General features: G+C 50.6%; 3 protein-coding genes across 5 annotated transcripts in view; all 3 read right to left on the reverse strand.

The window, feature by feature from the left end:
• The window catches only part of Hoxb3 (homeobox B3), a 57,183-nt gene extending 48,098 nt beyond the window's left edge, over positions 1–9,085 (reverse strand). Inside the window, exon 1 of the mRNA XM_070028259.1 lies at positions 9,040–9,085. The gene's annotated coding sequence lies outside the window, so the exon portion shown is untranslated. The remainder of the gene's footprint in view (positions 1–9,039) is intronic.
• Positions 70–9,219, reverse strand: Hoxb6 (homeobox B6). Of its 3 annotated transcripts, none has more exons than XM_070028262.1 (3): positions 9,040–9,219; positions 2,069–2,561; positions 70–962 (listed from the first exon to the last, which is right to left on the reverse strand). In XM_070028262.1, exons 1-3 carry the CDS (start codon positions 9,217–9,219, stop codon positions 703–705), a joined length of 933 nt encoding a protein of 310 aa, XP_069884363.1. In that variant the 3' UTR covers positions 70–702. The 3 variants fall into 3 exon arrangements, with proteins under 3 accessions (XP_069884363.1, XP_069884365.1, XP_069884364.1); XM_070028264.1 differs by having other exon boundaries at positions 2,069–2,593; positions 9,040–9,125; XM_070028263.1 differs by lacking the exon at positions 9,040–9,219 and adding an exon at positions 5,370–8,685 and having other exon boundaries at positions 2,069–2,593.
• A 2,621-nt stretch (positions 9,220–11,840) lies between these two features.
• The window catches only part of Hoxb7 (homeobox B7), a 3,405-nt gene continuing 881 nt past the window's right edge, over positions 11,841–14,364 (reverse strand). The window contains exon 2 of the mRNA XM_070028273.1: positions 11,841–12,662. Within this exon, the coding sequence (XP_069884374.1) occupies positions 12,409–12,662 (254 nt within the window). The 3' untranslated portion in view covers positions 11,841–12,408. The remainder of the gene's footprint in view (positions 12,663–14,364) is intronic.

The following is a 14,364-nucleotide window of genomic DNA, read 5'->3' on the forward strand; positions in this document are numbered from 1 at the left end:
GGCGGCTGGGGAACGTTGAAAGGGGGGGGGGAGGGGTTGGCAGGGGATGATCGGAGGTGACTGAGCGGCGAGTTTTCACGTTTTTATTGTTATTATCATTATTAATAATATTAATATTATTACCGAAGTATTTCACGTCCAGAGCTAAGACAAGACTTACAAACACAACACATAGAAAATTAATAAAATAGAACTTTGTTTTCTTCTGAGGCTCCTCTTCTTACTTCTAGGTAGTATGTGCTCCTTCCAGTGGCTTTGGGGAGGGGTTGGGAGAGACAAGTCTGGGGTCAGGGTGTCTTCGACAGCCCTGCTGAGGGACAGCGAATCTACCATTGAACCGTGCACAGGGGGACATGGACGAAATAGACTCGACATGGAAAAGAGCCTTTTGCTTTGCTTCCAGGAAAACATCAAGTGAGTCCGCTCCTCAGTTCTCACCAGGGAGCCTGATCTGGCCCAGGCGGATTCCTTGGGGAGGGAGGAGGCGCTGGGGTGCTGGGTGGGGTCGGCGCTGCGGCCTGAGAGCCCCCGGGAGACCTCTGCGGGCGGGGTCGTCCAGGAGAGCGCAGGACCCCGCCTGTCTAGCGCTGGAGAGCAGGTCCCCAGGCTCCCGCGCCCGCAGAGCTTTCTCTCGGCTCTCAGGCGCTCTCGATTCCCCCACAGGCCTCTCCCTTCGCGTCCCCCCTCCCTTTCCTGGCACCTTCACTCGGCTGGTTTTTCTTCCTCCTCCTCGGCACTGAGCTGAGACGCGCTGAGAAGTTTGCTCTCCTTTTTCCACTTCATGCGCCGGTTCTGGAACCAGATCTTGATCTGCCGCTCGGTCAGGCAGAGCGCGTGAGCGATCTCGATGCGGCGCCGCCGGGTCAGGTAGCGATTGTAGTGAAATTCCTTCTCCAGTTCCAGAGTCTGGTAACGAGTGTAGGTCTGGCGGCCTCGCCGACCACTGGGTCCGAAGGAGGAACCTGTTACGCAAAGTGCAGATGCTGAGGCCGTGGGTCAGGGGGTCCCCAAACCCCTCCCCCCACTGGACCCGCAAACATGGACTCCAGCCTGTAGGAGGAGGCTACCCTCCAATCTCCCCCCAATTCCCTGCCCCCTCCTCCACTCCTCCAGCGCCCTCTCCAGATTCCCTCCCGGACTCCCAGGCCTGAGCAGTGGAGACTTTGGGTGGGGGAGGGGAGGAGTTTGAAACTCCCACCTGAGTTGGGGCGGGGGGGGGGGGGGCTGCCCAGGTGTATCTCTTCCTAGCTCTCCTTCCCATCCATCTACTTTGCCCCCATCTTTGGCCCACCGAATGAATGATAGATTCTGGCTCTTAATCCGTAATGACGTGGATCGATCCATAGTCCGCATTAACAGCTCCTCACTTTCGTGTCCCACTAATGGACATCAATTGGGACTTTAAAGCCGACAAATAATCCAACCTGAGACCCAGGCGCCGATTCCCCCCGCCCTTCCCCGCACTCCCCCTCCGCTTTCCCCCTCTAGTTCTTCCTCCTCTACCACCCCTTTTTCCTGGAGCCTTACCATTCCCCAGCCCCCCTCCCCCCACTCCCAGAGAAACAGTCTCAGGCAGCCTCCGCTCGCCCTGGCAGGCATCACACCGCCCCAACCCCTTATATGACGCACTCTGCTTTTAATAGAGCGGTCTTTGGGTGGGTGGGTGGGGGCTCGACCAGGACTTGGGAGAGGGGGGTTGGAAGGTGTAGGAAAGCAAAATCAAGTGAATGCGTCCCCCTGGTCCCCTTCTCTCTACCCTAAACTGAGAATCCGGGCTGTGGCCTGGCACTCTGCAAGAGCCCACTCACCACTCCCCCTGGCTCCCAGTGCAGCTGGGACTTTGCAAACTTTGTAACTCCTGTAGACAAGAGGGCAGGACGAGAGACCACCCCCCCCATCCAGTGCGGTCTCGCCCCCCCCAAAAAAAATCTGTTTCCTGAGATGCCCACCTAGGCCCCCGGTGGGAAAATGGGAGGGGCGCTCAGTTCGTGTCTCGATCCCCGAGTGGGAAGTTGCGAGTGGAGGGGGAGGCAGGGAGGACCCGGCGATCGCGGAAAGTCTCACTCACTGTTGCACGAATTCATCCGCTGCATCCACGGGTAGACGGGAGTGGAGCACTTTTGCTCGTCGGTCTCGCCGAACACGCTCTTGTCCTGCGCGCAGTCCGACTTCCGCGGCTCAGGGTGGAACGGGGGCGGCTCCTCGGCGCCCGAGAGCGCGCAGGCCGACTCCTTCTCGCGGTAGAAGGCCGGCGCCGGCCCGTAATCGCAGGGCGCCGCTCGGCCATAGCCTCCACCAGCCGGTGGGTAATAGGAAGAAGCGGTAAAGGCCTTGTCCTGGCCGGGTCCCGGCCCATAGGGCGCGGGGTAGTGCCTCAGCGGGTCCGCATAGCCCGATGAGTAGAGCGGTAGCTGGCCCAAGAAGGACTCCTGCCCGCTGGCCAGAGTGACGGGGAAGGTGGAGTTCACGAAATAGGAACTCATTGGGAGGGGAGGCGCGCGCGGCCGCTGCTGCTCCGCCGGGTTTATGATTTGTTGTGTTTTATAGTCCGAGCGCCGCGCCTATTAGTAGTATATCCGAGATTGGGTTTTAGCTGAGGGGGGATGGCGAGGTGCCAGTGAGGGCCAGAAGGAAATACAACCATCTGATCCAACACTGACCAATGGCAGAGGCAGGAATTGTCAAATAGCACCCAGGAGGAGCGCAGCCCGCACGAGGGACCCGCGCACAAACCTATCAACCTTTTTTTTTCCCCTCCTTCTTCTCCTTCCCTTTTCTCTCCCTCGCTCTCCCTCTCCCTCTCTCTCCCCAACAGCACGACACGTCCTGCTCTACCTACGCAGGATCTGCGAAAGACGCATCTGTGCCTTTGAGGAAGGAGGGAGCATTTGGATTGAGACCACCCCATTCCCTAGTGATTACACAAATATATTCCTCCCCCCCCCAATCACCACCACCCCACGCAGGATAGGAAAAAGTTAATTGTGTTTTCAGAAAAGTTAACCCCTGCGTTGCTTGGGCTTATTCCCTCAAGGGAGAGCTGGGTAAATGTCCCAGAATCTCGTTGAGAATTTTGTTTTTAAGGTTTTGTGTTGGCAGAAGGGAAGCAGAGTCGTCAACTAATTTGCATGGTTTCAGAAACAGGGAAAGAACTAACATCTTCCTACCTGGGTTTTGAACATCCGTTCCCCCCCCCCCCGTTTGTCAGCTCTCTCCTCTCTCTCTCTCTCTCTCTCTCTCTCTCTCTCTCTCTCTCTCTCTCTCTCTCTCTCTCTCTCTCTCTCTCTCTCTCTCTCTCTCTCTCTCTCTCTCTCTCTCCTGTCTCAAATCTGTTGGGTTTTTTTTTAATGTATTTCACAACTCATATGGTCAGAGGGGGTAAATAAGCTAGGTCCTTCTGACTACAAGACCCAGAAAATGGGGAGGTGGCAGGATGGTCTAAGCCTCTGCCGTGAGGTTACAAGCTTTCAGAAGCCTGCAGCTGCTCCTGCCCAAGACAACCCACATAGCGGTATGCTGATGCTCACTCTTAGCAGGGGAAGGGACACTAGGGATAGAGACTAATCATCGCCTGGCTTGGGGATCTGGAGTGGGAGTAAGGAGTAACTTCCAGCCAAGTGACTGTTTCTCTGATCTGTATCTTCTCAGCCTCCTGCCCCCACATGACATAAGCATATCCTGGACTATCCTGTTTTTTTTTTTCTTTTAAGGAATTAAAGCTATCTTAGTAAGTCTAGGTACAGGGAAGAAGACATTGTCTTCCAATTGTGAGTCCTCAAACCCTTATGCTGATGGAGGAAAATCAGACATCACTGTCAAACGCCCTTATCTCTTTCTTAGGTCTCTCTAGACCTTGGCAGTTCTTTAAAAAAAAATAATTCTGTGTCACACTTTGGTACTGGTTTAGTTTTATAAGGAGGAAAGGTTGTTCTGGTCCTCCTGGGGACTCCTCAATCTCCCCTATTCAAGTCCACATTCCCTTTCTATCTCAGCCTCTCTACCTTTCTTTCATATTTGAATCCTCAGCTTTGCAGGTGTACAGGCTTAAATGCAAGAGAGAGTACGTCTCTGTTCTCTCTCTCTCTCTCATCCAAGGAATATGAGCACAGAGACTAGACTGGGCCACAATGTGTTTCCAACATTCTAATATGTACACACAGGCCAGTATGGACATATTAGGAAGGGGCCAGGGTGTGAGATACTTCTGGGCTGTGTGTGTGTGTGTGTGTGTGTGTGTGTGTGTGTGTGTGTGTGTGTGTGTGTGTGTGGCCCAGCTCTTCCCATTGATAACAGGGAATGGGAAGTGGTAGAGGGCTGAGGTTGGGTGAACAAGAATGAGGATTCATTTGGTTGCTAAGTAGCCTCTGAGACTTGCTGAACTCAGAGCAAATTCTAGCACTTTCACAGGAAAGTGGTATTCACTTCCCTACAATCACCTCCTGGCCTGACTCTGGGGCTTTTGATGACTATTTAAGAAAAGGAACTCAAACCCCTTAATGATGGAGGAGCATATATGTTACAATCTAGCAATGTATTCAGCCCACTGGTAGAGAGGAGTAGGATATAAGATTTGGGGGAACAAGGAGGGAAATGGTGTATACAAGCACCTCCCTCTACTCAGTTCCTGAAGCTGGGCCTGGGGTCTCTGCTCTCCTCTTTAGTTACAATGTCTCCAAGGAAGGAGTTGTTGGTGTGTGTGGTCTTCCCTATAAAGTATAGTCAAAGGTGGTGAGGGTGATAGAAACAGGAAAACAACTGCCTTGTCCTTAGAGTTGCAGCCCCCAAATTAACCTCACCTCTGCAGGTTGCCTGTCTGGAGATGGAGCCACTACAGGGCAGGGCCTGGGCGCCTGGAGTCGGGCATGAAAGGAAATAGCGCCTCATCGCTCTTATCTAAGCCCAGAGGTATTTATGAGCGTTTATTCATCTGATCCGTTTGTTTGGGAAAAAGAGCAGGCAGGCAGAGCCGGGCCAGAGACTGCCTGGTTTCTGGAGCCAGATCTCTACGAATCTGTCTGTGGTTCCGTCCAGAGACGACTGTCTGTCTGTCTCCATGGGGGAATATGTAAATATACAGCAGGCACGCAGGACTACCAGTCCAGGGTGTCTCTCTCTGCTTCAGTGAAGGAGATATATGGATAGATAGATAGATAGATAGATAGATAGATAGATAGATAGATAGATAGATAGATAGATAGATAGATAGATAGATAGATAGATAGACAGATGTACCAAGTCTTGAGTACACAACAGATGAATTCCATGGACACCATGGCAAGATTTATAATTGGAATTTTCTGTACTTTGAATCTGCAGTCCTGTGGGTGAGCACACACATCAATTTCAGTCCCCCAGGAAATGCTACTCACTGTTGCCTTCAGCTCAGAAGTACAATTCTGGAAGTAACCTCAGGAACAGAACATTTGCCTGTTTGAGGAGGGAAGGTGTTGAGACATCCAGACTTCCCTTTTCCTCTAAGCTACAAAGCCCCCTTACCAGTTCTCTGAGTTGTGGGTACTTTCTCTCATCCCACCCCCAACTCTGCCTTGGATGGAGCAGATGAAAGCATCTCAGCCCAGTTCTTCTCCTTGGACTCTTTGGGTTTGAAGGAACATAAATGTCCCCAGAGATATGATGTGCTGGCTCCCATAGATTAAAAAAAAAAAAGGCTCCGACATTAGACACTTTTCCCTAAAATAGACTGGTCCAAATCGAAGTACAAAGATCTCATTTCCATTATGCAAATGAGCGGCATCCTTTCTGATCTTCTAGGGGTAGTGGTGGGCGGTGGCAATCAGCCAGCTCGCCTTCCTCCCTTCTCCCCATATCCACAGGCAATCTAAGCACCCTGAAATAGTTCAGCCCCTTCTGATTGCCCCAAAGGGAGGGTGGAAAAAATCCTATGACAAGCCCAAGATCTTCCTCTTGTTCCCTTGGGGGCCCTCCAGCCCAGCGACTCACTAAGCTGGGCCATCCAGCTGCCCAAAAGTCATTCTGGCGCTCAGAAAAGCTGAACGAGCTACTCCCGAGGCCCAGACAGATTCAAGAAGCACCGGACGGGGGGGGGGGGGGGGAGGGGGGGTGCGCCGGAGCTGCAGTGGCCTTGTGGTCCCTAGCACTGCCCGACCCCTAGACCTCAGCGGCTTCTTCAGCTTCTGGCGAAAGACCCTAGTAACACCTCGGCTCGCCTGGCACCACAGGCAATTTCCTGGAGCTCCCGCCCAGGAACTGGGGCCACAGCACCTTGAAAGGAGCAGCCAGAGCTTCCTCCGGCGGCTTGAAAGCCCCAGCTAATCAGTAACCCGTGAGACAGGGGCCCACACTCCATGGCGGCGCCCCGGGCGCGCACCCCGCCCTCGCCAGTCCCCTCTGGGAAGGCGATCGCCCAAAGCGGGTGTGAGGGGGTCCTGTAGGAACGGAAATTACAACTGGGTTTTTTTTTTTTTCTTTTTTGGTTCTTTCGTGATTTAACCCCTCCCTCATGCCCAAACGCCACCCACCACCACCACACACACCAAAGCATATTTGCGTCGATTTCGCTGGAAACGATCGGGGGGGGGGGCTGGGGTGGAGGTGGGGTGAGGAGAAGGACACTCACTTGCAGACACGAACAGATTCTAGAAAACTCGGTTCTATTCCTTCACCACGGATCCACCAGCTAAGAAAACTGGCAAGACCCACCAGCCAACTGGAAGAACACAGACTTGGTTTGTCTTTTGACAACCAAGTGGAACTGCTTGGGTCGGCGCCCCCCCCCACTCCTCCCCCCTTTTGGCTGAGAAGAAAACCAAATAAACCTCGAACAGACTTGGCCTTAGATCTCTCCAGCGACACCATCCTCTCCCGTGCCTTGGGGGTGGTGATGGGGAGGCGGAGGGGTCGTGGCTCTGATCCTCTTCCAGTTTACCTCGGTACCCCACCTCGTCCGTGGATTGCAGTTAGACCCCCCCCCCTTTTTTTAACATGTCTTATGCCCGCCGCCACAAGAAGGTTTGGGGCTAGGATGGGGTGAGGGAGAGGTTGAGGTAGTGTTTAAGAGAGACTTGTGTTCTCTAATCCACATCTGGGTGCCAAGATCCAGGGGAGAGCGCGTACCGGTGTGGGCCCGAATCCTGCCGAAGCGCGGTGCCGGGGCTCCCAGCCTTCGGCAGGGCTTCGGGCAGCGTCGCTGAGCCGGCGGTGGCAGAGCCGCGTGTCTCTGAACGAACAGTAGATGGCAGCAAACCGCATAATTTGGGTCACAGCAAACTGTCTTAAGGGACGATTTATAACCCGCCAAGACTACAGGAGAAAAAGACCTTTAGTCTGAGTAGGTTTGAGAGGTTCCCTCCACTCTTCGAGAATAGGTTCCCCGAGTACCGTGCGTGGCTGGCGGGGAACCTGTCTTGCTATGAAGCCAAAGAGTCTCTCTGGGAAGGTCTGTGTCCTAGGGCCTTTACTTATCCCCCCCCCCCCCCCAGCGGCGCCCATTCCAGTGCCACAAGTGGCTGCAGTTCCCTTCTCCTCCCAGCTCAGCACTAAGAAAGCCAATATACCCACGCTTGCCCTGGACCCTGCAATGCAGGGGTACCAGAGGCCTGAGGCTGAATGCCTTACAACTGGATTTTAAGAAACAGAAAGGTAATCACCTCCTCATGCAAACTAAACTAAACCACAATATCTCCTGTCCTTCTAATCCAGTATCTCCCCCACACATACACCCGTTGTAGCTTCTCTTTAAACCTTTTGCCCTATTTCTTAGTTCTTGCCATTGGCCTGTAGCCTCTTCCACCCTATTTAAAAAGCAACAACAACAAACAAACAAAAATAGTCTCCCACTCAGCAGCGCTTCCTCGCCCTACCCCCACTCCTACACCTCCAGGCCTGGCTGGGAGACAAAATTAGACTCCAGAAGGACTGGACTCTGAACACTGCACAGGCGGCTTTCCTTTCCAGACACCATAAGATTCCCTAATTAGGACTTACACAGAGAATTATTTTTTCTCTCTTTTACTTCCCTTTATTTTTGTTTTTATGCACAAGCCCAAAATAACATGCAAAACCGCCCATCACAGTTACATTTTTGGATCCAGGAAAGTTTGAAATGTTTCCATACCAGACACACATGACAATTTTCACCACCACCGAAATCCACACATCCCATACCAATAAAACACAAGTAATAGAATCAATATCACATCAAAAACAACGTTCTGTTCTGTAACTTACCGTGTTAAAACCACAAAACAGTCTCTCTCTCTCTCTCTCTCTCTCTCTCTCTCTCTCTCTCTCTCTCTCTCTCTCTCTCTCTCTCTCTCTCTGTCTCTCTCTCTCTCTCTGCCAAAGAGGCTCCCTCCCTCCATTGGGAGTGTTGGGCACTCTTAGGCTTTCTAGGAAGTCTCCCTAGCTTTGGGTGCCTCCACCCATAGCCCTTTAATTTCAGAAATGTCTCAGAAGGGAGATAGTGATCATTCCCTGTGAATTGTTCTTTCTGTGTCTCTCTAGCAGCCTCTTCACCCTCGCCGGCCTCTGCGGAGATTCCAGGCCCTACAGAGACCAGAACGTCCCTCAGAGCCACCGCCCTAATGCCAACGCTGCCGGGGAACCGCCAATTACCCACACCGGGCAAGCGAATGCGCGCGGGAGGGGGGTGCATTTGGGGAGGCTGGGTCCAAAGAAGGATGGTGGGAGGAGAAGGGAGCATGAACCCACCGGAGGCCGTAGGGACTGGCTGCTTCTGGCTGGCTCCGAGGAAGCCTGGACACCCCCCATCTTCTCTTATGAAGTCCCCTCGCTTGAGCTCTCCTCCCAGCTAACAAGGCGACTTAGAACTGGCCTCCGTCGGCCCTTTCAGTCCCTCCTCCCATTTTCCCTGCCCGGCCTCCTCCTCCAGGAAGCAGCCACCCCTCTAACCACCACCGAATTTCCTGGGAGGCTTAGCCCTGCCGAGCCCAGAGGTGGGGTTCAACCCCGTTATGGGGTGTGCACGGGGAGAAAACCCCTGGCCCCACCCCCTACAAAAGCGATGCAAAAGAATAAGAATTGTAGAATCTCCCTTACCTTTGTAGACCTCGGGGCTTGCTTTTCCCACTCCAGATTGAAAAGGGTGGGAAGAGAGGGGGGGAAGAGAGCGTTCGGTTTCTTCTCCAGCTTCCAGATAATATTGTCCCAACCTGAGAGCCGTCGTTTCCCTTTCTCAGACTTGGGAGAGAGCTTGTTTCGCTTTTCTGGCATTTGCATAGAAAATGGAGTAAGTTCTGGCTTTGAAAAATAGTATCAGGCTGCAGTCCTGAGCAGATTGTCCATTTACCCTTCATGATGACTAAAATCCCAGATCAGCCAGAAAATTAACTTAGGAATCAAAATTATTTTTGGTTCCCTCTCTTTTGTGTTATTCCCACCCCTCCTTCCCTCTCTCACTCTCTTCTCTTCTAGCCACCTCCCCCCCTCTTCCTATTTCTCTTTTGCGCTATCGAGCTGATATTGAAGTATAAAAATATCAAGAGGCTGGAGCCCTGAAGGACGACAGTGCTCCGACCTAGGTGTGGTGTCCAAAAGAATGCTGCATTATAACCACCAGGGAAATGATAAAAAGTTCATGTTCACGATCGCCCGGCCACATGACCGGCGCCGGCCAATCGCTGGATTCAACCACTCATAAACTTCTATCACAAAGTTGTAAATTTTCATAAAACAACAAGGAATTTATTGCATTTCTTCATGGCTGCTCCACCAGCAACCCTTTTCTCAGTCGCCATCTTCTTTTCTTCTCCTTCTCTTTTTGGGGAAACCTTAATCTGGGAAGAAATGAGATTTAAGGTGCAGAGATTCCGAGCAGAAAAGTCACAAAGGTCCAGCTAGGAAAGGGGTTCTCCCTGGAACCTCTTGATTTGTCTCCAGAAGCTCTACCCCCCCTCTTTTCAAGTGAAAATTCACCCCCAAATCCTCCACGTGGGACCATTCCAAGACAATTTGGAGGTGTGGTGGGAGCGGCAGCCAGTGTCCAGAGTTGCCTTCTCCATCTTGGCAAAATGAAAGCTTTACCCCCACTCTGAGGGGTCCCCTTATTCCTAGCCCTAGACATTGTGAACCTTCCCATACACCCACAAGGCTTGCAGCATTGTAGGTGTGGGGGTCCCTAGATCCCCTGGGGCTTAATTTTTGTCCCAGGGGGAAGTGGTCTAGATGCGGGCCAAGGCTGATAGGTTTAACAACCTAATTCTCACCACCCCAAAAACTAGGCATAAAACTAGATGCTGGCTGTTTTCTGCCCAAACAGAGGCTTGTCCATATTCATAATGACAGCTCCTTGTGCTCTCCAGAGGTTTTGTGGTCATTATTGGAGGAAGCTGCAAGGATTGGGGGGACTTTTTAGTCACAAATTTAAACGAATTTCCCAAAACTAACCCTCTTTCTCCTTTCTATTGGAGATCTCTGGGGTGTATTTTTTTTTTATTTTAAACCACTGAGGGTTTATAATTGAATAAATGCTGTTCAATTAAAAAAAACCCTCAGCTCCAAAGATCTAGCTATACTGACACTATCCTTCAGATTTTTGTCCCACAATCAAGGATTTGGGGGAGCAAAAATATCCCATGCTTCTACAGTTTCCTAAAATACCCCGCCTATTTTGAGTTTGAGATACTGGTGCCCAAATGAAGAAAACGAAATAATCTCCCCCTCAAGTTATTTTCCTTTGTCTTTCTCTCTGTGTGTTCCCGAGTGGATCCCAAGATAGCCGGTGACTGGAGCTCAAAGCAAGCAGAAAAAGAAGCCGCCGCATGGGGCGGCTAGGCTCACCACCTCGGGAAAGATTCGGCAAACCAACCCGATAACTGGCTAAACTCTTCTTTCTACGACTTGGTTTTTTTTTTTAAGTTTTTAATATATCATCTCTATCCATTTAAAATGAGTACATTAGAACAAAATATGTAATGAAAGTAAAATAACTGGAAATAAAGAGCTGTAGCCACAAATGTTTGCGGAATTCAGTAGAAAGCTGGTAAGTGTCTTGGCTAGGAAGATTACTCTGGTCCTCTTATTAACAGGCCTCTATTTGAAGATCTGGCCTTTGCCCAATTGCTGCCCAAGAGGTGGGGATTTGGGTGTTTTCCTTCCCTTCAGACCCTCTCTTCCTCCTTATGAGGCCTAGCATTTTAGATTTCATCTCTGTATTGGTGCCTGGTCTATGGGAGCAGATCCGCTGCCCCTTTTGATGGTCTGCAGGAGAAAGAGACTTTTGTAGAACAAGTCTTAAATTTTTTTTTGTTTTGTCTTGTTTTTGTGAGTGTGTAACTGAACATATGAGCTTGTGGATGTATTTACTTGAGGGCAAATGTGACTTTCTGTTTATAAACCAATGTGTGAATGTACATTGGTATCTATCAATATGTCTGCAAGTGACTGTGAATGTGTATTTACTTGTGAGTGTGTGTGAATGAGAATGTCTGTCTTCTGGGCATAGAGCCTGAATTGTGTGAATGCTTGTATGTTTATTTGTGAACATATGAATATCTGTTTATGACTGGATGTGATAGCAGAGATTTTTGTGTGATGACAGCCTATAAATATGTGTTATTATATGCACTGGTCTATATTGTTGTGTGTAAGAGTGTACAAATGCATACATGTGTCTGTGTGTATGTGTATGTATGTGTATGTGTGTGTTTGATAGAGGGGCTCACTAGTTGGAAATCCTCAGAGTAGGGAGCACTGGGTTAAAAAGCAGACCCACCCAGCAGAGAAAGAAAAGACTGACAGCAGCTAGTCAAAGCAGAGGGCCTTAGGTTCCTACCCAATACTAACCATGACCCCTCCCTCCCGTCCTCAGAGAGACAGAAAATAGGGTATGTTTATTTTTAATCTTGTTTTATTTGTCCATCTTTCAGCTATACATAGAATGTAAAGAGGAGCTAGGAATGGCTGGTGGGAACAAGGAACAGTGGTCAGGTGCATGGGGACAAATGAGCTAGCGAGCTAGTTGGTGGTTCCTCGGGGCTCCCTAAGGCCCTTTCAGTAAGTATGCTACTGGGAAGGCAGGGGCTCAGGAGAGTGGGCACACAGGGAACCACATATTATTCCACAGTCAACAAAGACAGCAAAAAAGAGGGCTTACAAAACAGTAAAATTTTACAAAGACCTTACAATAGCAACATAGAAAAGAGAAGGCAAATTCCAGAAAGCTACAGAACAGGTAGATCATATTTTCCCATATTGTACAAAACAAACCCGGCAGACTTTCCTATAGGTAGTATTTTTTTACAGTGTTGAGAAACCAAAATTTCACCTTTCTCCTTAATTTAAAAAAAACCTGCTTTTATTTAAATAGAGGTTTCCCCCCCTCAATTTGAGTTTCCTGGTTCAGTTCTCATAACTAGGCATCTCCTTTTCTCTCTTTCTCTCTCTCTTCTTTTTCATTTTCTCTGTCCCTCACTCTTCCTCTTCCTCCTCTGCCTCAGCCTTGTCCTGGCCGCTGATCCCTGGACCTGAGGTTTTATTTTCCTTTTTCCATTTCATGCGTCGGTTCTGGAACCAGATCTTGATCTGTCTTTCGGTGAGACAGAGTGCATGGGCAATCTCGATGCGCCGCCGCCTAGTAAGGTAACGATTGTAGTGAAACTCTTTCTCCAGCTCCAGGGTCTGATAGCGGGTGTAGGTCTGGCGGCCTCTCTTGCGGTCAGTCCCTGTGTACAGTATTTAGAGGAGAAAAATCAGAGTGCAGATTACTTGAGGTTCATAGGTGAAATAACCCGCTTTCTCACCAAAACAAATTCATGCTTTCCATCCCCCAGCCTATATTTCATGTTGCTCCTTTCCCCCTCAATGCAAAGGACTGACTTTCTCAAAGACCTTTCAAGGCAAATGCCCCCCCCCCATTTTTCCATCCAAGAAGGGCTTTGTGTTTGTTTGTTTGTTTTTCAGCCTGCAGCTTCTGAAGCTAGGTGGATCTAACCTGATGGTTCCTGGAGGTTCTACTGATAAGGCATAGAAGGGGGGGGGCGGAGATAATCACAAGTAACCTCCCTAAGCCCAGAGACTTTTCCCTTTTGGAGGCTAACTTTGATGGTCTTTGGGTAGGAGGCGGTGGAAACCACACCAGCAACCAACCCTGGAGTGGAGCTCCAGGCCTGGCCTGTTTTCCCTCACACACAGAAGAAAAGAAGAAACAAAGGGGCCTCACAGTCAAGTACCCAGCTCAACCCTGTGTGGAATGAAAGGAGGTGAGAATTTACAGATTTCCCTGGAGCCTGGAGCATGGAGTTGGTCTGACAGCAGCTGCCTTCTGATGATTTTTTTCCACTGAGTGGCTGAGGGTCAGCTAGGGCCAGACTCTCTTGCTTACCAGCCTGCCTTCCCAGACAACCCTGCTCTTCACAGCAATCTTTGGGCCTTGGGACAGCAAAGAAAAGAAGAGAGCCTGTGGCCTGGATTGGGGGGGGGGGCATGAAGGATCTGTGTGGTTGGGGACTGAAGGACAGATAGGGACCAGAACTCTGAAGAGAATTGGAGGAAGGTGTTGGTACCAGGCATCCTGGGAAGGAGACAGGGAAAAGGAGGGGCTGAGGCCCTAATTTTAAGACAGATAAAAGCCAAGCTTGATATGTTTATGAGACTGGGGCTTTGATAAGTCAACCAGAAAGGCAGTGGGTAATGGAGACCATAGCCACTAATACAAATGATTTGAGAACTGGGCTCCTCTTGGCCCCTAGAATGGAAACCTCTGGCTACAAGTGTTGAGTCTTCTGAATCTTGGATTTGGCTCCTAAGTTCATCCACTTTGGGCTAGTGTCAAAAAGGATGTCTGAGCCAGGCTTGGCAGGAGACCTCATTAAAGTCTTGGTATCTTGGAGTTTCTATAGCAGCTGCTGAAGGTCCAGAACTCTCCCAGTCTTGGTTTGCTCCACGGTGTCCTAACCCCTTCCCTAAAAGGAGATTCACCCTTCTGGAATGATACCTCCAAACTTGTGAGCCAATTCTCCAGGGGTGTCTAGGAGCCCTGGGAATGGCACCTGAGTAGGCCAGCTGTAAGCTCAGGCTCATGAGGCCCCTTGCCCCTTTCTCTGGTTCTCTCCCCCTTCCCAAGTTCACTGGGGGGTCAAGAGCCTCATCCTTCTTGGCCTTCTCCCCCCTCCCTCCACCTTCCTCCCTGGCTCAGTGTCCCTGGCTGAGTCCTCATCTAGGCCTTTAGAGCCCACCTCTAATTGTCCTGATGGGAATAATGGGGGAGCGGGGTTGGCTGAGAAGAAGGGGAGGGGAAAACTGCTTAGCTCTATGGCCCCTTCCCCCATATCTTATCCAAGCTGGGGCTGGAAGGGGGGGGGGAACACACCCAGAGCTGAGATCTCAGACGTGGAAGGGGGGGTGGAGGTGGAGAGGAGGGAGACC

Source organism: Dipodomys merriami, unplaced genomic scaffold (assembly GCF_024711535.1).
Source record: "Dipodomys merriami isolate MVZ:Mamm:240054 unplaced genomic scaffold, mDipMer1.0.p SCAF_19, whole genome shotgun sequence".
In the NCBI taxonomy this organism is placed as follows: Eukaryota; Metazoa; Chordata; class Mammalia; order Rodentia; family Heteromyidae; genus Dipodomys; species Dipodomys merriami.

Bases quoted from the DNA above. Each gene is read 5' to 3' on its own strand.
- Hoxb6 (XM_070028262.1), bottom strand. From the start codon at position 9,219: ATGCAAATGCCAGAAAAGCGAAACAAGCTCTCTCCCAAGTCTGAGAAA. The intron at 2,562-9,039 runs GTAAGGGAGATT...TACTACTAATAG, and splicing joins AAGCCCCGAGGTCTACAAAG to GCGCGGCGCTCGGACTATAA. The intron at 963-2,068 runs GTGAGTGAGACT...TTTGCGTAACAG, and splicing joins GCGGATGAATTCGTGCAACA to GTTCCTCCTTCGGACCCAGT.